At 41.7% G+C, this 23,334-nt stretch overlaps 2 protein-coding genes across 2 annotated transcripts in view; both read right to left on the bottom strand.

Annotated features, from left to right (window-relative positions):
* man1a2 (mannosidase, alpha, class 1A, member 2) overlaps positions 1-23,334 on the bottom strand; it is a 399,576-nt gene that overhangs the window by 132,285 nt on the left and 243,957 nt on the right. The gene's annotated exons all lie outside the window — the stretch shown is intronic.
* tent5c (terminal nucleotidyltransferase 5C) lies at positions 1,663-9,891 on the bottom strand. The gene is made up of 2 exons (XM_049595103.1): positions 9,751-9,891; positions 1,663-8,849 (listed from the first exon to the last, which is right to left on the bottom strand). The coding sequence occupies exon 2, from the start codon at positions 8,824-8,826 to the stop codon at positions 7,675-7,677; it is 1,152 nt and encodes a 383-aa protein (XP_049451060.1). The 5' UTR covers positions 8,827-8,849; positions 9,751-9,891; the 3' UTR covers positions 1,663-7,674.

The following is a 23,334-nucleotide window of genomic DNA, read 5'->3' as shown; positions in this document are numbered from 1 at the left end:
GTATCGCCAAACCCCAATGTCACCTCTAAGGCCTGAAGCCCTGAGCTCTCAGGGACTACTACAAAGCAGAATTTGGCAAGGTAAAAAGTTAAAAGTATAAAGTATACTTTAAGTATAAAGGTACGTAGTATAGATATATAGTCCCAAGCAGAGGTAGGTTTTATGTAGGAATACGGTTATTAGAGATGAAATTTAATCTACATTTTGCTAACAGGTTAAGTGCAAGTATAAAGACTATTATGTTCAGTGGTAGGTTTAAAGATCTCTAACATCAGAAATGTGGACGTTGACACAGAAAAGCTGTCATTTTGACAAAAATAAGATGAATAAATGAAATTAAAATATTTGTGGCAATTAAGACCTCACAAATTCTAATTTAAGACTTTCTAAGGACCTGCAAACATCCTGCTATTTTACTGGTCTAGCAGTTGAAATGGATGGTGTGTTAAGGTTTATACAGAAAATTTTAAGACAAAAATCCCTTGAAATCCTCATTCAACAGGGTGTCTACAGGTATAAAACACTTTATTAAAATGCCTTTTAAAGTCTTCCTCAGATCAATTTAAACCAAATTAATGACAGATTTTTGGACAAATCATCTTTATCTCATTGGAGCACTGCACGTAACGCATAAAGGTGCGTATTTCAAATGCAGAGGAAGGTTATTTGTCAGAATAGTTATTAGAGAGTTAAGATACGTTTTGCGCACAGTTAAGTGCAAATTTTAAGTAAAAAGACAGTATTACGTTCAGTGTTAGGTTTAAAGATTTGTAACGTCAGAAATGTGGACTTTCATGCAGAGGAGCTCGACTCATTTTGACAAGAAGTTGAATAATTGAAATTAAAATGTTTGTGTCAATTAAGACCTCATATATTTAAATTTAAGAGTTTTTCTTGGCTTTTAAGGCCTAATACTTAAGACTTTCTAAGGACCTGCAGACACCCTGCTATTTTAGTGGTCGGGCAGTTACATGTTGGGAGGTGTGTTCAAGTTTATATAAAAACTTTTTAAACACAAATCCCTTGAAATGCTAGTTTGAGCTAAATGTTTAACAGGGTGTCTACAGGTATCAAACACTTAGATTTAATGACTTTTAAAAGGTCTTAAGATCATTTCAAACCAAATTCATGAAGATTTCTGGACAAATTATCTTTATCTTATTCAAGCACTGCATGTTAAGTATAAAGGTGCATATTTTAAAGGTAGTCCTCTGCAGGGGAAGGTTTTATATAAGAATACAGTTATCAGAGTGAGTTAAGGTACCTTTTGCCAACAGTTAAGTTAAAGTAAAAAGACAGTATTAGAATCAGTGGACAGTTTTAAGACTTGGTACATCAGAGCTGTGGACATTAATGCATGAGAACTCATTAAAGCAAAAAGAAGTCGAACAAATGAAATTAAAATGTTTGTGGCAATTAAGACCTCATATCTAAATTCAAGACTTTTTCATGGCTTTTAAGGTCTAATATTTAAGACTTTAAGGACCTGCAGGCACCCTGCTATTGTAGTGGTCTGGCAGTTACATGTTGGTGTGTTTGAGTTCAAACAGAAAATACAGTATTACCTGCCAGACAAATCCCTTGAAATGCTAGTTTGGGATTAAATCTGTAAAGACACAACCTGACATGAAATTTCCATCAACAGAAACAACTGAAGCCATATTGCGTTTAATACTCTTTATTCATTATTTCCTCTTCAAACACATTTTCCTGATGTACATGTACATTTCCATTCAAAAAAGAAAAAACTCAAGTGAGGTAAAAGTCCTGAAAAATGAAATAGTATAATGGTTGTACCATCAAACTCATCGTCACAATCACGAAGCTGACAAAAAAGCTATTTTGCATTAACTATTTCAAAAAAATATACAAGTGCGACAAATTTCATATTTCCCCCCCACTTTATTCTTTTTTTTTTTTATTTAAACAGCAACAGGCATCCCTTCATACACACATGCAAACAAGCACACACACCACCACGCATTAACGTAAACACAAATCTGCTGCAAAAAAATTCACGACTCTTCGTGTAGAAACTGTCGGAGAGCCTCCATCACATTCCTATGGTGTAAGACTTGTACTGTAGACAAGCGTAACCACTACGTATCTAATCCACGGCTTCCTCTGCACCCCCTCCAGTAAAGAATACATCTACAGGTGTCATAAATAAAAAAACACGCTGCACTAATAAACAAAAGCCCAAACGAGTGGGACGACCAAAGGCAAGGAGAGTGAGAGAAGCGACGTGATCGATGTGTAGTTTACAGCAGACAAAAAAAAAGTGGGGGCCAGAAAATAAAGGCAAAATACACTTCATCCTATTTTTTCTCTCCACGTCGTCCTTCACAAAAACTTCATACATCGACACACACACATCAACCCTGACACGGTGATTTAGCATGAGCCCTGCTACGCCCCACTCTCATCCAGTGGGGGAAGGTAAAGCTTTCATTAACAGGCGTTTTTTCAGTCGTGAGACAAACGTCACAAGAACCGTGAACACATGATGGCAGGGTGGACACAAAACAAGCAGAGGATTTACATTCCAGACTGCGTTCACAATCTACTCTCTAGAAAATGCATGTTTGTTTGTTCCATTTTCTTTGGCCTCGCTCGAAACTATTTTTATCGAGCGATGTCAACAAAAAGCCCGAGAAGGGACAAGTCCTCACCAGCTCAGCAGACTTCAACTTGCAACTATGAACAGCATCACCGGGCTGCTGGTTTTGAAATAATAACCCAATTAATCATCACTCAGCAAGGATAAACAAACTGGGGAATGACTGAGACTAAATAAATACTCTGTACCCTGCTTTCAACCAAGGCAACGATCATTTTAGGGCTAACAGTGTGGTGGTAAATCCAGCTGTTAGCACTAAACTAATGCTGTGTTTACACTACAAGCGACAAAGCAACAGGCTACAAGTATTTTTCAATGGAAGTTGGTGACATGAAGCTAAAAACTGACACCTGAGACTTGGCGCAGAGGACGGGCATGATGTGCTACAGATCAAAGTTAAGCTAGCTTGTGCTTTTTTCAGCGCTCCAACGACACAGTGAAGCGTCAACCAATCTAATGTCTGGTTTCTAGCTGTAGTACTGTCTTATTTAGCTTGCATGATGCAAGTTTGCCAAGTAGGACATGCCACTGGATCAACGTCCCACACTGCCTTCCAGGGTCATCTGTGTGCTGCTCCAGTGCTTCTGCAGAGCTAAGCTAATTTTCCAAATTGATGTTAGTACAATTAAACAAAATCCTCAGTAACACTGAACAAAAGTCATGACAGCTACTGCAAGGTTAGCGAGTTATCTTGCTAACTAGGTAGGCTATGCTAACAGGTAGCTTGCCAATAAGTTAAAATACTGTTTATTAACATTAAGGGCCTATTAGCGAGCTTACTTGTTAGCATAGCCAACCTAGTTAGCAAGCTAACCCCGCAGTAGCTTACATGTTTGTTTTTTTTAGTGTTGCTGAGATTTTTGTTCCCTTGTACCAACTTCAGTTTGGAAAAACTAGCTTAGCTCTGATGAAGCACCAACGGATTCTTAAAGGATCTCGGGAGCAGCACTCTGATGATGTCAGAGGGCTGTGATAGGTTAACTGCAGTGTTGGTCCAGGAAGGAATGCAATGTGGGATGTTGATCCATGAGCATGTCCTACTTGGCAGAATCATGTCATGCTAATTAGCTTAGTTAGCTGACGCTATGCTAGCTAACACTAGTGTGTTAGGATGCACATGGGGCAACGAAATGTAATGTTGAAGGAATAGTCAGTTTGGAGAAGCTGACATAAAAACTACGCAATCTACTGCTTTGGAGGCGTCAGCAACAAAATGTATATTAGCCACGACTATTTAAGTGTCGACTATGTTTAGAATATTTTCAATACCTTACTCTGATGTTAGAAAGCGATTTACAATTGAAAAATGAGGCCGTTATATTGCTCTCTTCAAAGCCAGACTCCATTAAGAAAAACAGTGATTTAATGTCGCTGAACGCAGCAGGTGCTGGTCAACTGCTGCCTCGAACAGTTTGTTTGTTAATGTGTGACTTTGTCATTTAAAAAGGTTAGTTCATTACACCAAAGCCACACAATAAATAAAAAAACTAATCAAAACAAAACAGATGGAAGCAGTGGTAGACAAGTTAAAATTACTGTTTTTCTCAATGGAGTCTGGTGGATTTCATGAAAGTGTATAACAGGAACCGAGGTTACGCCTTTCCTGTCGATAGCGATACAAACACTGTAAATATAGCAAACACTTTGACTGACATTGCTTCTTTAGGTGGCTAACATACCTTCTGTTGCTGCCCCCACCCACATCAGTGCATTGCTTAGCTTCCAAGTCAAACTCCTGTCTGATTCTCCAAACTGGGAGCGTGCTGATGAATGTGTGCTGTATACAACACTGACTGTGGATAAGCACTCCATGCAACCCTGCTTAAAAAGATCAGCACAATGCCTTTAAAATGGAGTAGTTTTTTTTTTTTTTTTAAGATGATGTTCATGTTTGTGGCAAGTAGCCGAAACACCAAAGCCCATGACGACATGACTACACTGTTGCGTTTGTCACTCGCAGTGTGAACAGAGCGTAAGAGGGGACTACCCACTGAGTGATGATGAGGTTTCAGAGCACAGATAAAACCCAGCACTGCTGTCAGGCTGTAGCAAGCTGACGTCTGCTGACTACCTCCACCTTCAGGCATGATCTACTCCAATAAGACCCTGCAGTTTGGGGCAAGAACAGGAGAGTCACAATTAATACAGAGACAAGAAAGGACACAAAATGAAGGTGAGTATAAAGGAGGGGACGTCTCTATGTCAAGGGCAGATGAAACCAATTTATCCTCCCAAAATAAAAAAAAACTAAGGGACAAAACAGAGCCCTCAAAAACACATTATGTCCCTGAGAACCAGCTCAACTCCCTCCAGCAATTGACCATGTTAGCTTATTTACATTCCTCTCAGGTGGCTGGGTTTGGAGTAAAAAAAAAAAGGCCTCTTTAAAGTGCTTCTGTTAGAATGGGGTCTCTGCTGGTCAACCTCCAGCTACTGTGCCAAAGTATAGCTCGTCAGTGCACTTCAGGTATTGCTTTGGTTTGAACGGGGACAAAACTGTCAGCAAAACAAATTCAGCCAGGCGGCTTCAGATCATGTGGAGCTACGGTGCTAGGCAGTCCAATAAGTTAAGGGTAAATATATGACGTCTGTTTAGAAAAATCAGAAAAGTTGGATTTCAAAAAAGGCATTCAGGCACGACTGAGGTCAACATGGCTGCCAGTGACAAGGCCCAACATTTTGGAAAAGACAAAGAGGGGAGTAAAACGAAAAAGGCTGAGAACACTGTGACAGGAATGACTAGACACATGAGACTGAAACTAAAAAACAAAAACTGAAGGGGAAAAAAAAACACAGTAAAAGAAAAATAAAATAACAAATAAACAAATTCAAACCAAAATTACTTTGCTCCCCAACCAGAAATGTATGATTTCCCCCATAAACTACGATGGCAGCCTTGTTTCAAGGAGCTGAAAAAATGCTTTCCCTCCTGATCACCATTTAAAAACTCTTTAAAAAGCTAAATCACTCTCCAAAGAGTCAAAAGGCACTTGAATGCTTCAGTTGCTGGTTGTAACTTTGGTCCAGAGCGAGACAGTGTGTGGCACCTCACTTGTTGTTAAAAAAAAAAAAAAAAAAGACAGCGGCAGCTCCCATACCAAAGTTCAGCAGCTAATCCAGCAGAGCATGCCCTGACCTCAGGGTGTGACCTGTAGAGAGGCCGAGCTGACTGTCCCCTAACAATTTTTGTAGCCAGTCAGGAGCTGTGGGCCGGCCAGATAAGAGACGGTCCTGGTTATCTGGTATGAACACAGCAGCAGCAGCAAGGGAGTGAGCAGGAATTAGTTTCTGATGGACTGGGGGGGGGGCAGAAACACAGCAGGTGTCCCTTACACATGAAGTTTAAGAGCAACTTTTGTCGTGTCAAACCTGGATGCTACGGAGAGATGACAGGTTAAAGTCACAGCTTTGGCCATGTGATAGTTATGCCACGCTGCAAGTGTTCAAAGTTTACAGCTAATAATAGGCTTGGCTTGAAATAGTAATTCATAGGTTTGGGAGAGCAACCCCGTCACATTTAGAGAGGAGGGGGGGGGCTCATGGCTCAAGTCAGTTGTAGCTTCCAGGATGCATCAAATTTGTCCAAAAGGGGAGTGGCATCCAACTGGCAGACACAGTGGCGTTTCTCTTAACATACCAGTCGCACTCCCTGGTGTCTGTGCTCCCATGACCACAAAAGGGGTTCAAACACTGCGTGGTTCCAGCATGCACCGGATAGAAGAGAACAGGAAGTGACTCAGCTCCCCACACATGTAAGGTGGCAGGGCTGCTGCTGCCGCTCGCACACCCATGCCCAGTTCTCCGCACTGAAGATACCTCCTCCAGGAAAAAAGAAAAAGAGGATAATTATAGATGGCCTGTGTAGTTTTAAAGCCAGTTGCGGTGTTGCGTCAGAGGAGGATCCCATTTCAGGGCTGCTGTCGAGCCTGCAATGGTTGTGAGGGACGACCCTGCGGGTCCACCATGTGCTGCTCCTTTTAAGGGAAGGGACAGCCAGTCAGCCTGTCACTCCAGGACTCCCAGCCAGCTCTCGCTCCAGGCAACGAGGCCATGCTCTCAGCAGCCGGGCCCGTGTCCACTCTCGCTCTCATCAGTCAGCGTCCCACAATAGCCAGCGGATTGTGACATGTGGAGATCACTGGTGAGGGTTTGGAAGTGACTTAAAACACAGAGGAGCATAAACTCCTCAGACACACAGGAGCCTGTCTATCTGAGGCCCCGACTGTCTCGCTGCAGATTTCCGCTCAGAGCCGGTCTCGACTGAAAAGTACAGGGCTTAGTAAACTGCATAAAGGGGGGAGGAGGGGAGCTCGTCCTACACTGAGATTCACAGTGGAAAATAAAAATACGCACATTTTTCTCTTGCATTGTTTACAAATCACAGGCACTGCCGGCATACTGGGAGACCACAAACGTCTGTGAGTTATTTACACGTCAAAATGAACTGAAACAAATTGACCCCTTTCGCTTCCCCTCCATTTCTGATGTGAACAAAGTTATTAGTGTACCACCTTTCTTTTCTCCTCAGTGAACAAAACTTTAACACTGGTGCTTTTTTTTTGAGCCATCACCTTGTATATTATCCCTGCCCCAATAATACTATTTTTCAATATTTTACATTTTTTTTTCTGCCTTTTTACTTTTTTCTTAATCACAGGAGAAACCCAAATTTAAGGCTATACCATTTTTCCCCTCCCTTTTGTCAAAAAATATAAATTATTGGGGGGTAAACCAGCAGGTTAAGGCACAAAACAACTCTGATAAACAGGGAAACAACCAAACACGATGAGAAAAAAAGTCTGAACACTTAAAAATTTCACTTTCTATTCAATGACTTCGACAACTCTGTAGATAAGGAATGAGAAAGGATTCCAAAAACAAAGCAAAACACATGTCCACTTAAATATAATTGTGCCTTGAGAGGAACATTAGCATTTATTGCCTCAATAATTACTTTTTGGGGAGTTTTTTATTTTAATTTTATTCCTTCTGTCGTCTCAAAAGCAGCAGCAGCGTTACCCTCTTGTACATCCTCCCACTTGTTGACTTCTTTGTCAGTTACACGGCAGCCACGTCGGAATGTTCTGGTTGGCCACATAGTAGTTGCTGAAGTTGTGGTCTCGGACATAAGGCGCCGGCTGATAGTAGCAGGTGACGCAGGATGCATCGGGGATTGCGTTCTGCTCCGCCAGCACTCGGAAGGCCATCAGCGAGATGAGGTGGAGGGTCTGCCGCCGCTCGTGGCCCATGAGGCACACTGTGCTCTCGTTGACCACTCGCCGCAGGATCATGAGGTAGTCGTATTTGCTCTTCTCCTCACCGATGAAGTGGCTCTGGAGGTAGGCCTCCACCTTGCGCTGCTGCTCACCAATGTCTGGGAAGTCAATGAAGAAGCGGGAACACATGTACCGCTCCAGGCCCTTGAACTCCTCCTCGCTGGCAGGCCGAAAGTCCCGCACCAGCAGGTTGCAGTATTTGAGCAGGCCGCCACCTCGGATCTCCTCTGGCCGCTTGGTGGCGATGAGCTTGTTCCGCAGGTGGCTCAGTGCCATGCTGAAGTCCCCATACACGCTCTCCCCGCTCACGGTGGGGTGAAAGGCCTGTGACATGGGCGTCTGTGCCAGCTCATAGTAGGAGAGCATGGAGTCCAGTACAATCTGAAAGGAGTCCACACTGAACTCAAACTGCCGGCGTATTGAGTCCACAAACTTCAGCTCCACATTGCGGCCGTTGTTGTTGGAGAGTGAGATGAGGCTCCAGCGGTCCTGCTCTGTGTTGACCTTCACCAGCTTCTGGACGTACGCCTCTTTGAGCGTCATGGGTGTAATTTTCTCCTTGTTCACACCCTCGGGCAGAAAGTCCAGCAGGGTACCCAGCACCACGTCCTTAATGAGCCTGAACTCTGCCTCGTGCGGCAGGTCCACCCTGAAGATGACGTCCAGATCCTTATAGCTCCAGCCGATATCCTGCACCAGCACGTGGCTGGCTGTGGAGCCGTTGAGCCGTGTGTCCTTTACTCTGATGCCGCTCAGCTCCAGGCGGGAGCGCACCCGGGCCACAATGTCTTTCAGCCGCACCTCTAAGGTGGGGAAGTTCCCCCGTCCATGGACAGGCACAACCTCCGTGAGGACTTCATTCAGCCGGCTCACCTGCTCCCAGGTCAGGACGCTGACGGAGCAGCTCTTTGATTCTTCCATGTTATCCATCTTCCCAAAAAAGTTTAGAGTGACTGAGAGGGCAGGAGAGGTAACAGATGTTAGTTATGGCTGACACAAAACAAGGAAAAACTACAACATTTTAAACCCAATTCATTTTACAACAACACAAAGCAGATATATCTCAATAAATATCCAATACATTATCAATACAATCATAAATAAATGTAATAATGTAAAGGTAAAAGCCTGTCAGCTTCACAATATCTCATCAAACAGTAGCAGCATCATGACCCATTCAGCACGAGACAACCTGCTCGCTCTCCGTCTCTCTCTCACACACACACACACACACACACACACACACACACACACACAGTAAAGGACAGAGCGCGTGAGGCTTCTAGAAACAGCTCACTGCGCGAGCCTGTGTTTTATTCCAGAACCAGAGAGACAAACACCAAGCCAGCTTAAAGTACACTAAAGCCTGTGTTTCCCAAAATAAAACCGAGCATCCGCCGTTAAATGTGGCGGCACGAGTTACCGTTACACACGTTTCGTCTAAACATCACCAGCAATTATTTCTTCCAGCTGATCAATTTACCCGTGACGACTGCAACATACGAGTTTAACGCTAAAATAAACCGCTAACTTTACTCGGCGCTAACTGCTAACATTAAACAAGTTAGCTTAAAACTAACTTGTGTTGCCTTTACGCTACTTTACGTTACATTTAACTCAATATTAACCCATATGGCAACACATCCCTTCATAAACACAGCAAACGCACGAACCACACGTTTGGAGTGAACGAGAAAAAAATAATTATTTCAAACTAAAACATCCCAACATGTTTTTGAATCATCGTCACAAACTTTAATTTAGCGAGCCTAGCTTAACGTTAGCGGAGTTTAAACAAAATAACACGGTGTTAGACAGAGATAAACGGGAGGATGAAAGCAGTAAGTTACGTACATTTCCAAAAGCGTGCTGTGAAAGCATTCAAAGGTCAGAAAAAGAAGATGTTAACTTGGAAGTCGTGCAGACGCCTCCACATAATCCACAGCCTGGAGACAAACACATGTAACGCTGTCGCTGAAAACTCAGTATTTGAACCACACTGCTCGCGCAAGACACGCCTGCTTTATAAAGCCGAAGCACGACCCGCTGAGGCGGATGCACAGCCGTGGCACGACACAGTCCCTCCTGCCTCTGTAACGTGACTTTAACGATTTAAAAATACAACATTAACATTTAATCATAAAATAAAATAATAATAAAACAAAAACTTTGTATATTTACCCCAAAAGTTCAGCTTTAATCCTCGGCGGATCACACAGGAGTAGAGTCCTCGACTTTGAATGTATCAATGCGCCGAGCGAAGCATCTGATTGGTCGACGAGGTTTTTGCGTTGCCAAGTAACCAGGACGGTCTCCAGGCAGGGGACGTTCTCCGGCCGCAGCTGTGACACGGCTCAGTTTGAAAGCAGCACTTACCTGAGCTGGGTTTAAATCATGACAGATCATCTGCTGACCAACACTTATTATTATGAACAAATAATATATGTACAAAGCTACATTCATAAAAACACCAACCATCTTTACAGCTTTTTATAAACAATTTTTGTTGTGCTGCAAATCCTTAAAATGTATGAACTCTAAATATGTTAATTAACTGCTAGAAACTGCTAAAAAAAATAATATTGTTTATTCTCAAATGAAGCCCAACGGACTTTCTTTAGTATTATTTATGTTTTATTTTTTATAATTTTATCTTTATTTATTTACTGGTCAGTATTTTATTTTTCCTTTATTTATTATGGCTAAAACCCCTTTTTTCCCCCTTTCTTCTTCTCCTCAGTTTTATTCCCACACACTTTGAAAATATGGCTGACTTGCCTTGTTGTTGTTCATGTAAATTGGTCAATAAAGATAAGATAAGATAAGATAAGCAGGAGCATTTGCAACCCTACAGCAGCAAAGGGATAGGGCAAACAGGAAGCATCAGCAGAAAAAAATAAAGTTGCAAAGCAATATATAAGTATGTAAAACAAGTGAACTGTACAAAAACAAAGAGCAGTATAATAAGCAAACAGTATAAACACACAAAGCAATATAATAATATATAATATAATTTGATAAAGTTTTGAAAAAAAAGTTCTTTGGTAACATTAGGGCTTATTTGAATTTCTACTGATTTAAATGCAATTTTAAGGTGTTAATTAAATACTTCTCATATTTCTGCTGCCCAAAATTAAAGATTTGTTAAAGAAAAAGTTGGCAAAAAATCCCACGACAAAAAAATTACAAAATGTCAACACCAATAACCAATTATGAGGTTAGGGACCGTTCTCTATTTATCAGAGGAGCGAGGTGTGACTTCATTTTATTTATTTTTTATTCCTATTTTATTTTGACTCTCAGCGAGGCCACGAGTATTTTTCTTTGAACCTCCCTGAGTGACTTGGGGAAATTGCATGACCCTCCCTCCACCATAAATTAGTTGTAAGAGTTTAAAAACTTACCCGTTTATGTTTAAAAGTCAAACACTGAAGACAAAATCCTGGAGTTGAAGAAAGGCTCAGTTTTCCCACTGTTGTCATGCATGCCGGTTAGTTTGTGCAAACGGTTTATTATTGGCAAAATTTTCAACGGGACACGTAGAATGAAGTGATTTTGGTGAAATATCAGTATTTTAAACTCAGATTTGGTTATGGGTTTTTTTGTGACAGAAGCTTTTGTCCCACATAATATCTTCAAGGACAGTTGGAAATTTGAAAATCATGTGATTTTTTTTCCTGTTTTTAATATAAGATAAGACAAGATAATACTTTAGTCATACCACAGCAGGGACATTTGCAACAGTACAGCAGCAGAGGAACAGAGTGCAAACAAAGGCATCAGTAGAATAAAAACACAAAGCAATATAAAAGTACATATTAGTAAAAAGAAAAACGCAGGTTGGTAGCAAACAGTATAAAAACACAACATAAAAGCCCCTGGGAGATGATTGTGTGCTGTGAAAAATAAAAGCAAGATATAATACATAGACAGGCTATTTACAGTATTGCACATATCATGTGTAGATGTTTCACAGTTTTACAGTTTCTGGCTGTGATGAAGGTGTAATTTTGCAGTTTTTCTTAAAAAGAAAACATGCCATCCAAACCAGCCAGCTTTGGAAGATGTATTTTCTTTAAAAACTGGCAGCAAAATAAATACAAAATCCCTTTAAAATAGTGGGCTTTAAAACTAACTTGTGTTGCCTTTACAGTACTTAACATTAAATTTGACTCAATATGAATCCATATGGCCGTAAAATAAATACAAAAGTTGGATGCCCCTCCCTTTAGCCAAAATAAAAACACAAGTCCCTCCCAGGTGCTTAAAAAAATATTGATATTGATGTTAATCTTAAACACATGAAGAACAAGGTATACTAGATTAATGGTAAATATTTATTTAATATCAACACAGAGAGGTGTTTCTAATATTTAGTCTAAACACACTGATGTCAAATGAGGACAAACACCTCTCAGTATCATACAACACAGCTCATAATATTCTCTATTCTAATTCTTAAATTAAAATCATCTTTCAGTATTCACACAATCTTCATTTATCTGGAATATCCTCTGACTAACAGCACATCCAAGAGGTTAAATGAAACTTAGAAAACCTACGCTCTTGATTCTTGACAGAAAATAGGTCCAATAAAAGCAATCAGAGTGGTCTCAGTGTTGCACTGTGTTGTACGCCGCTCTGTGCAAACCAGGGCAAAGGTCACCAGACAATATTGTGCACCAGGACTATCAAAGCCACACTCACTATATATCTGAACCTCCTGTTTAAATAGTCCTCAAACAGCAGTGTGCTTAATGACAATCAGCTGTTGAGTGTCTAATGCAGAGTGCTTTGCATAGGGTTCAGGCTGTAAAACTGCTGTAGTATGTTTTGGAAATGGAAGAACAGGCTGTAGTTTAATAGCAGAGGAAGCAGGAGACTCTGCTGATGGTTCTGACAGGCCTTTACTACACAGGAAACATAGCAGGCAGATTTGCTCTGGGTCAATGCCACCAACACAGCAGGGGATCCCTCCCCTAGATTTCTATGGAAGTCTAGACTAGAACACATAAAAACATTCCTCTGTAAATCTCTTTCTGTTGCACACACACATTTAGTGGAGAACCCCTCTGTGACACTGTGGAAGTGTGTTTTTTTTTCCTTCCTAAACCAGAGAGGTTATTTTGGTGAATGATGCAAGGAAACCATGTAAAGTATGTGACAGTGATGATTCTCTGGAAAGAAAAACAGGTCACAGAATGCCCCTGCATCAGTCAGAGTGTTGACCTATACTGAAATAAAACATTTGTTGCATTGAACAGCTTAAAGTTAACATGCAGTACAAAACACAGTAGGTTATAGAAGAAGTAAAGCACAGTCAGTGAGTAGAAAGTGACACGTGACTGGGAAATTCACAAACAGACAATGCGTTTGTTCTCACAGGTCAAGAGGGGACTTTACTTCTAAACACCACCACATCTGGTTTAAACAGTGCTCAGAAACATTTAGGGAACACTTAAATCACACATCAGATCCCGAGGAATGAATTATTCAAGTTGAAATTCTTTATTGATGTACACTGTGTAGTTTGTCGAGAACAAAATGACATAACAATGGTCAGTGGAAACCAAAATCATAAACCCACTGAGGACAGGATTCAAAATCACACCAAAAACTAAAGTTAAACATTGAAATCACAGACTGATCAAACTTGTGTAAATTTTATCTTGGCGACTCATAATGTGACTCAGTAACGTGTATGGTCCCCACATGCCTGTATGCACTCACGTTAATGTCTGGGCATGCTCCTGATGAGTCAGCGGATGATGTCCTGGAGAGCCCGGTCTCACCCCAAAGTTGTCCAAATCCAGCGCTTGGGCAGCCACTTGCGGTGTTAGAAACCAACGAGAAAGGCGTCTTTAATGTTGGCATGATGCGCGGCCGGTTGCTGTTATAGTTTAAAGGCGCCCGGCAGCATCAGGGGGAAACGCAGCGGAACAAGGAAGGAAGTTAAGGTGACGATAGTCCAACTGGGGTGGGCAGGTGGTGGTGGATGGGTCCAACAAACATTGACTTTCACTGAGAGAGCGGTGTTTGTGTCCCCTATGATTCTAAAGCCAAACCCTGTTCTTTTTCCTAAACCTAACCATGTGTTTTTGTTTTTGAAGAGAAAAAAAACCATCAATGTCAGACTGTATGTAAACATTAAATTATGAAAGAGGACAATGCATATAACAGACGGAAGTTTACACGGTGTCCCAGAACATCAACAACCTATGGGGTGCTGTTTGTAAAGTGTCTCACGCTGAAAATAACATCAAAATTTTGCCACATTTAGCTTCAAACAATGTTTAAAAAAGTGTTGTGAATTTTTTAACGTCACCTTTTACCACATTTACAGCGATATTTGTTAACTTTGAAATATATTAAGTAGTTAAATCTAAATATTAAATGTGGCACCTAAATGTTAAATGTTAAATCTTAAGATAAAATCTAAATCTAAATCTAAATCTAACTGTTAAATCTAAACATTAAATCTAAATCTAAATGTTAAATCTAAATGCTAAATCTAAATCTTAATATTAAATCTAAATCTGAATGTTAAATCTAAATGTTAAATGTTAAATCTAAATGTTAAAACCAACTTATCGGGGGAAATGAACACTTGAACACACATTAGCGTGATAGTAACTACCTAAAATAATAAAAAACATGTTTGGAGAAATTTTATTTGACGTGTACTTTGAGTTGTTAGTGTCCCTTCGGGGGGAATCGCCTTGTTGTTTACAAATACTTCCGGGTAGACAACCAGCAGAGTTTAGCTACATATATGAATATCTCACATTTTTCACGTCACTGTATCACCGTTTAGACTAATCTGATGTTTGTAATGTCTATAAATACAATGATTGAACAAACATTACTATTTCTGTGTCTAAGACATCCAATTTAGATTTCATATTTAGATTTAACATTTAACATTTAGGTGCCACATTTAATATTTAGATTTAACTATTTAATATATTTCTAAGTTAACAAATATTGCTGTAAATGTGGTAAAAGGTGACGTTAAAAAATTCACAACACTTTTTTAAACATTGTTTGAAGCTAAATGTGGCAAAATTTTGATGTTATTTTCAGCGTGAGACACTTTACAAACAGCACCCCATAACAACCAACACATACCTAGGGTACCTTGCATGTCGTATGTGGACATGGAAAGTCTATGACCAAACGTCAGTATTTGAAGAGATTGGAGTGATAATGGGGGGGGGGTCTCCTCCCAGGGTATCGTAAGCTCCTGGACAGTCTGGCGAGACTTGGCGGCATCGGATGCACCATACATAACGTCCCATAGGTGCTCAGTTGGATTTAGATCAGGGGAACGAGAGGGCCAGTCAATGGCATCAATGCTTTCGTCATCTAGGAACTGCCTACACACTCTGAACACATGAGGCCGGGCGTTGTCCTGCACCAGGAGAAACCCGGGGCCAACTGCACCAGGCCCTCATGCCACTCTCATGGAGTCTGTTTCTGACAGTTTGGTCAGAAACATGCACACCAGTAGCCTGCTGGAGGTCATTTTTTAGGGCTCTGGCAGTGCTCCCCCTCACTTAAAGGAGCAGATACCGGTCCTGCTGCTGGGTTGATGCCCTTCTACAGCCCTGTCCAGCTCTCCTCGTGTAACGGCCGTTCTCCTGGTATCTCATCCATGCTCTTGAGACTGTGCTGGGAGACACAGCAAACCTTCACGTATGGATGTTCCATCCTGGAGGAGCTGGACTACCAGTGCAACCTGATTGGGCTGCAGGTACCGCCTCATGCTACCAGTAGTGACGAGGACACTAGCAGAACACACACCTAGAGAAGAATCAATCAGGAAGGATGAGGAGAAACCAACTGTCTGTGGACACCACATGTAAAACCTTTCCCTTTTTGGGAGTTGTCTTGCTTTTGCCTCTCCATTGCACCTGTTGTCACTTTGATTTGCACCGAAGCAGCTGAAACTGATTCACAATTACTTGTGCTTCCTTAATGTGATGATGTCCCTGAAGTTTAACTCTCTTGGTGTTAGACTGTGGCCATAAAGTGTTCCCTTCATTTTTTAAGCAGTGTAGATAAAATCCTGTGTCACAGTATGTATTTTTTTCTGGCACATATTTTACAAACTTTAAAACTTTTCTCACTCCCTGTCTCTCACTCGTTGTACGAACACTCACTTTTTATCCACAGCCATACTCTGTACATGCAGACAAAACAAAATATTGTTTGGATTTTGCTTCAATAAGGGCAGCAGGACTTTGGGCCATCTAGTCTTCTACTACCAAGTGAATGCCTACTATTGCAGGGGCAGAACCAGAGTGGTGGCCAAGGGTGGCACAGGCCCCCTCTGCCAGAGTCAGACATTGATAGGTGGTCTACTAGGCTTGTGAGTTAGCATATTTAATGAAACTGACTGTACTTGAGGCTAAAATAAATAATTATCATTATAAATAGGCTTCGCTTTGGCTATTTATTATGAGTATTTGACTATCCGTTCCCCTTTTCCCGCATTCAGTGAGATGTTCAGGGTGATGGTGATGTTCATGTAATATAGTAAACAAGTCAAGTTAGCCCTCTGAGCTAACTTTATTCCCCAGTCTTAAAAAAATTCTGGACCTGCCCCTGCTCCTACTGATCATGGACAAGTCATGTCAATGAAAAGAGACTTCTGTCAGCTGCACATGTGTCCTTTGGTCATCTATTCTCCAAGTGATGTCATGACATCATCGCAATCTTTGATTTTTGGAGCCAGAAGTGACCGTATTTGGACAAGAGGACAACAGGCTGTGGAGGAGTGAGGTGTTGATCTGACTCATAGGCTGCAATGATGCCTCGCAGACAGCCTGTCACACAAAGCGACCACGCCCTTAACTATGTGTAACTTTAAAGGCTTGGACATACTTTCTGCATTGAACATCCATGGACAGCTGTGGTCACACTGACACACACGTGGCTCTAATCATAGTACAACCCAGGGTTTGTGTTAACCCCCAGCAGTAAATGGGAGGACTGGGAGGTGAGCTTACCGCCCTACTACTGCTGACATTGTGTGAAAGTGAAGCTAAAGTGGGATCTATATTTGTGTGTCGGCTCTAGGCAGAGCATACACCGTAGCCTACGCATGAGGCCTATGCAGTTGTGAGCATTTACGCTCGGTGTGGTGGTGCTGTAAAGTTTAGTTGATACAAAACACAAATTAAACATGGCTTAATAGAGACAATTTCAAACACAAGTACACAAATCAGCTTCACTATAACTTACAGCATTCACAGACAAACACTTGTCTTTATCTGGACATATTTTCCAAACAAATACAACATGCTAACGTTATTAGCACAAGCCTATGGCACTTTACATTGTATAAATTAGCCTAGCAGCTAGCAGACTTTTCCTCTACTCATATGAAGCCAGAATAAATCACACACAAGACTTAAAATGCTATTTTTGTGGAGGCTTTATTGTCTTCACTGTTTATTGTTTCTTATCTGTGAAATAAAAGTAAATAAAAGCTTTGTTTCCACTGAGGGAAATGGTTTCAGCTTACAGAAATAGACAGGAGGTCTGCGTCACCGTGACGTGTAGTTACATTTCTGGGGAGGTGCACGTCAGGCTAGGGCGTTGGCTCTATGCAGAAGTATAAATCCCAGTTAAGAACACCTGCTGGGTCTGGAGTAAATGTCGAATATCCAGTTTAAAACTAACTTCACCGTGGTGAAGCAGCTGCGGCAAGCTTAGTCTCGCTCACCAGACCTTTCTCAAGAAAAGAAAGGTCTGGCTGGGCCGACTCTCACTTTAAGATTGGAGAAAATTCGCCCCGGCTTCTTGTATTTCTTTCAACCAATCACAATCGCTCTTGGCGGTGCCACAGCAATGGTGCACTTGCAAAAAATATTGCCTGGGGGAAACAGGTTTTGGTGTAACACGGCCACGAAAATATCACCTACAGGACGCAAACTATGGCAGAAAAATGGCTACATCCCCGCAAGATCAAACACCGCAAAAGTTAGTAAAGGATGTGTTGAAAAGTACTACACAACCAGAGGTGGTAGGGCAGGACTTCAGCGGGTGGCTCGTTCCGCCCATTGAGAGGCTGATCTATGCAGCGAACTTCCGCCCACTCAGACTACGGCAAGATTGACCACAGAGTTTTGGACTAGACGAGACTTCGCATTTTAACATGGTGATCTAAGGGGTTGACTCGCTTTTGAAGCCAGCCTCAAGTGGCCATAAGAGGAACTGCAGTTTTTGACGCTCATTCAGTTTCTATTTTTGGTGCTTTCAATATTCTCCACTTATTGTCCTCAGAATAAGACAAAAAATGTTGACATAATTAGAAAAAAAATAATAATTTTGCAGTGAAATAAAAGATTAGCTTTGTGTCAAATGGTCCGCCCTGTAGTGAGCAGTCAAAAATGCCTCTGAAAAAGCTGAGAGTCAGATATTACAGCATCATCTCAGACAGGCTCTGTTTACTCAGAGTGTCAGTATCTTTTCTAAACCTGTGTAACTGTGAGTGTTGAAGTGTGTTTTCTGCTTCACTGGAAAATGTGATAAGATAGCTGCAGGAAATACACACACATGAACACACACAATAAGAGAGTCTGTGAAGAGGAGAGTTGGAGGTTACAGAGAACAGATCTGACTCAAGATTCAGTTCCTCGCAATACAGTTTAATCTTTTTCTCTGCGGCATCAGTGGTGGGAAAACCAGAAGATGAAATCACCGATCGACAGTGTGGAGCTCAAGCTGTGCGGGTGTGGTGGTGTGTTGCGGGGGAGTCCCTGAGGGAGTGGGTTGTACATCGATTCACTGTCAATGAGTCAGCAGCAACTCTGATAGGAAGTTAACAGAGCAGCGAGGGGATTCCCTCCCTCCCTCCGTGTGTGTGTCTGCATCGTACTCTCAATCCTCAAAACGGATATTAAACTGAAATGTACAGAAGAGACACACAACTTTTATTCCGTCATTATAACAAACAGATGGAGAAACACCTATGAGGGACTTTTCTTGGACATTAATGAAAAAGTTTTCATGCACAGAGTATCAGCTGGGGGCGGCACGGTGGTGTGGTGGTTAGCACTCTCGCCTCACAGCAAGAGGGTTGCCGGTTCGATCCCGGGCGTGGGAGCCCTTCTGTGTGGAGTTTGCATGTTCTCCCCGTGTCAGCGTGGGTTCTCTCCGGGCACTCCAGCTTCCTCCCACAGTCCAAAGACATGCAGATTGGGGACTAGGTTAATTAATAACTCTAAATTGTCCGTAGGTGTGAATGTGAGTGTGAATGGTTGTCTGTCTCTATGTGTCAGCCCTGCGATAGTCTGGCGACCTGTCCAGGGTGAACCCTGCCTCTCGCCCGATGTAGCTGGGATAGGCTCCAGCCCCCCCGCGACCCCCAAGAGGATGAAGCGGTTAGAAGATGAATGAATGAATGAATGAGTATCAGCTGGTGAGGATGCGGGCTTTACTTTATAGCAGCTCATCTATGTGATGAAGCCTGATGAGACAGAAGGACTTTAATATGTAAATCTCTCTCAGTACAGCTCTGAGATCAGGCCTCTATTGTCTTTGTAGCTAAAAGGCCCGTGTGCAGTTAACGATTGCTGCAAATAAGAATATTTTTTTCTCAATAAATAGAGTATAAAATGTCAGAAAATATAAAAAACACTCATCAGAATTTCCCAGAGCACAGGGTCACATTGTCAAATCCAACTGACAGTCCAAAGCCTGGACCAGACTGGCCGACCCGTATGCTCTCACTCAGTGGATGGATGATGTCACAGGAAGCCAATCTTACAAAGGACGACACTTGAACAGTTTCCTCCAGTTTGTTTTGCTATGGAAGCTAATGTTAGCTAATGCGCTAAAAAGTTAGCGTTCCAGAGAAATCCAATATTCCTCTTAATCCCTCCCCAGTTTCTGATGAGGTGGACATGATAACCCTTAATACACATGATGTTATTCATCCCTACAACAGGAAATACTTTTTCCCTAACCTGATATGAAGTGTGCGCTGCACATGTGAGCATTTTTGATGATGGCCTCCGTCCAGTCCTTTGGTCTTATCACATTTAACCATAGTTGTTTTTGTTTTTGTTGACGGGCAGTGGCGGCTGGAGCCATGACTCCTTCTATTCTGGCTCCCAATAACACAACAAGACAAACACATTTTAAGACTCCTATGTAGCCTACAGCCCTGTGGGGGAGAGGCAGCTGCACCTCCAGCTGATAAAATGACATCATTGTGACGTCTGCCCTAAAAGGGTCTATAGGAGAAAGCTGAGACAGCAAATCTCTGACCACCAAATCCTCTGGGCTGACAGCACTGGCCAGTTTTAGTTTATTAATAAAATGTCATATGTTGACTGGTAAGTAACTGAAATGCCTTCGATATCTTTGAGGTAATTTAGCAACAGTGTCAGCACTTTTTAAATTAATAACTTCACTTTTCAACTGTAAAATGTGCCACTCACATCTTGATCAGCCGATCCTTTTCAAATATTTTTATGAATATATATATTTTTTAAAATGTGTCAGCTGATATATTGTTATCAGATTCATTTAACTCGCAAAAATCTATGTTGGCGTTGGGGTCAACACATCAGGCTTCACACGGAGGCACCAAAAATGTTGGGAACATAAATTCGGGCTTCACATGGAGGCACCAAATATGTTGGGATTTAATTGGCTATCGGAAATAATTAATAGTTATTATCGATAATTAATAATTATGTTAAATAATATGACTTAATTAACATTAAATCACCTTGTGGGGCACCATTCCTGTAAAGGGAAAAATGATAGCCAGTTAAAGATATCAGTCTCATAAAACAGGCTAAACTATTAATTTGGGGTTTGATTAATAATTAAATTAATGACAACAACCAAAATTAACAGTAACGCCTGAAGGATTTCAGAGTTCTTGATGCAGCAGAGGTTGACTATTCATTCACCCTTGTGCAACATTAAACAGACAGCAGGTATGATTCCAAAGAATTATATTTATTCACAAACTAGCAAAGCAAACCAAAACACACAAATTCTAATACAAGCTTGGTGTGTATATATGTGTGTGTATATGTGTGTGTGTGTGTGTGTGTGTGTGTGTGTGTGTGTATGTGAGAAAAGAGAAAGACAAAGGCGGGTGTGGTGATCAAGGAGCCGTTTGGCCTACAAAACAAAATGGCTGACAACAGAGAACTACCAAAATGGCCGAATCAAGGCTGGGTTCCAGTCAGGGGAGGTGTTTGTCTGACCATGATGTCAGGACAAAGACAAAGGAAATGAAGTGGGAACTTTGAGTTGCCTGTTTGGGTGTAGCTCTGTTGAAAGCCTATTTGTTAATGAGTCTATGTCAATGTGACGTGTTTTGCAAATGGTCTGGATTAGTGCAGAGATTGTTTAGTTGTGTGCAAGAATCTGTTTGTGAACAGTATTAGCAAACTAAACACTTAGCTTTGGCGAAGCCAACTAATCAATGACTTAACTGCAAACAATCACAACAGTAACTCAGTAAACAGCATTAAATCACATACAACAAGTCAAACAGTCTTGCTTAGCCTGTAAAGCTGTGATAAGCTATGCCCACTTGTTACATTACCAATCCTTGAGTGGATGGGGAAAGAGTCACTTGGTGGTGTGCTGCTGTTAGCCGGCAGAAGAAGGCTGGGAAGGTGACTCCAGCTGTAGTCTTTGTTGGGTCCTTTGCTCCAAAGGTGAAACTCCAAGGGAGCTGGTCGCTCAGGGTTTCGCAGAGTTAGACCCAGGCCTTTCAGGTCCAGCCAGAAAGAGGTGTGCAGCTGTTGAACAGCTGGAGCAAGAGAGAGAAATCTGTTGGAAGGGAGCAGATCTTTGCAGGCCTGTGACATCAGAGTCACATGTCACTGTAAAAGTCCTGTCCAATCAAGTTGTGAGACTTGTGTCTCGCTGAGGTGTGAGGTGAGACCTCCTGTGGAGATGGGTGTCACCTAGCTCTCTTTGTCTGAAGACAAAGAGCACGCAGAGGAAAAAGCCTTTAAATGCCCAGAGATGATTTTACCAAATGATAAATCATCTGTGGTCCTGAGAATCCCATCATTGTTATCAGCCTCAGTGACTCAAGGAAAAAACAGGGATGCGCTGTAGCTATGAATATACTCCAGAACATGAAATATGATCTGTATAAAACATCAAGGTGTAACCTGACGTTTGATTTAAACAGAATAAAGTGGCATTGCTTACGAACACACGAGCTTCGTTTCCCTTTATTCTGGTTTTAGCACCAGGTTCAAACAGAACATTACTAAGACCAGACGTTTTGTTAGCCTAAAGCTACCTGTCAACACACAGCCTCAGGCTGTTTGGTGAACTGTCTGGATGAATATTAACCTTTGACCTCTGAACCCGGGCTGACCTGAGTGGGCTGACAGACATAGAAAGCAGAAGCAACGTTCACTAAGTTGGTCTGACTTGCAAATGCAGCCTAGTTGCCAGTAGAAAATGTTGGCATTGTACTTTGCTGCAAACCATGAACATGTTACACTTCATACATATCATATAAATGTTTCTAAGGTGAGGTAGTGTATGAGCTGACTTTGACATCGACAGGATGGGAGGGTGGTGGATGGTGTGACACTTAGCTGAGACACTTGCCAAGCTGCAGACCACTGTTTGAGACCAACAAACACCAAAACTGGTTGTGATTTAGTAAGTCATTGCTTTTGTAAGGCACCAAACATGAGTGTTTTGTAACAACTCGATGCTGCTGAGGCATTGCTGCTTTTTCAACACGTTCTCACTCCGACCTCGTCATATATTGACATTTGGTCATGGGCATGACATGAGAGGTACCCTGGGTGTGTTGGCTGTTGATGTTCTGGGACGCCATGTCAAGTTCTGCGGGTTAGATGCATTGTCTTCTTTCAAGATACACTTTTGTTTTCACAGGAAATTTAATATTACATACAGTCTCTTTCAAAATAAAAACGCTGCATCGGTACAACAGCACAAATTGATGTTTTTTTTTCCTTCAACAACAAAAACATGTGGTTGGGTTTAGGAAAAAAGAACAGTGTTTGACTTTAGAATCTTATGGAACGCTAGCACGGTCGGTGTTTGTTGGACCCATCCATCAACCCTCCCGCCCGCCCCCCACGGACTTTCGCCGCCTTAACTTTCGTTCTTGTCCCACTGTGTTTCCCTCTGACGCTGCCAGGCACTGTTAATCTATAACAGCAACCGGCCATGTATCACGCCGATGTTAAAGGACGCCTTTTATTGTCTATGTCTGACACTGCAAGTTACTGCCAGAGCACCGGATTTCAACGACTTTGGAGTAAGACTGGGTTGGATTGTGCCATTGTGGATTGGCATTTTAAGCCAAAACATGATCTTTTTCTGATCATGAACAAGTGATTTTTATGCCTAAACCCAATCACACGTTAACCACATTGTTGTTGAAACGTAGAGTTATCTGTTACA

The sequence above is a fragment of the Epinephelus fuscoguttatus genome, linkage group LG13, assembly GCF_011397635.1.
Source record: "Epinephelus fuscoguttatus linkage group LG13, E.fuscoguttatus.final_Chr_v1".
NCBI classification, from domain to species: Eukaryota; Metazoa; Chordata; class Actinopteri; order Perciformes; family Serranidae; genus Epinephelus; species Epinephelus fuscoguttatus.
This window is presented reverse-complemented; position numbering and strand designations above follow the sequence as displayed.

Coding starts and splice junctions, on each gene's coding strand:
- tent5c (XM_049595103.1), bottom strand. CDS start 8,826: ATGGATAACATGGAAGAATCAAAGAGCTGCTCCGTCAGCGTCCTGACC.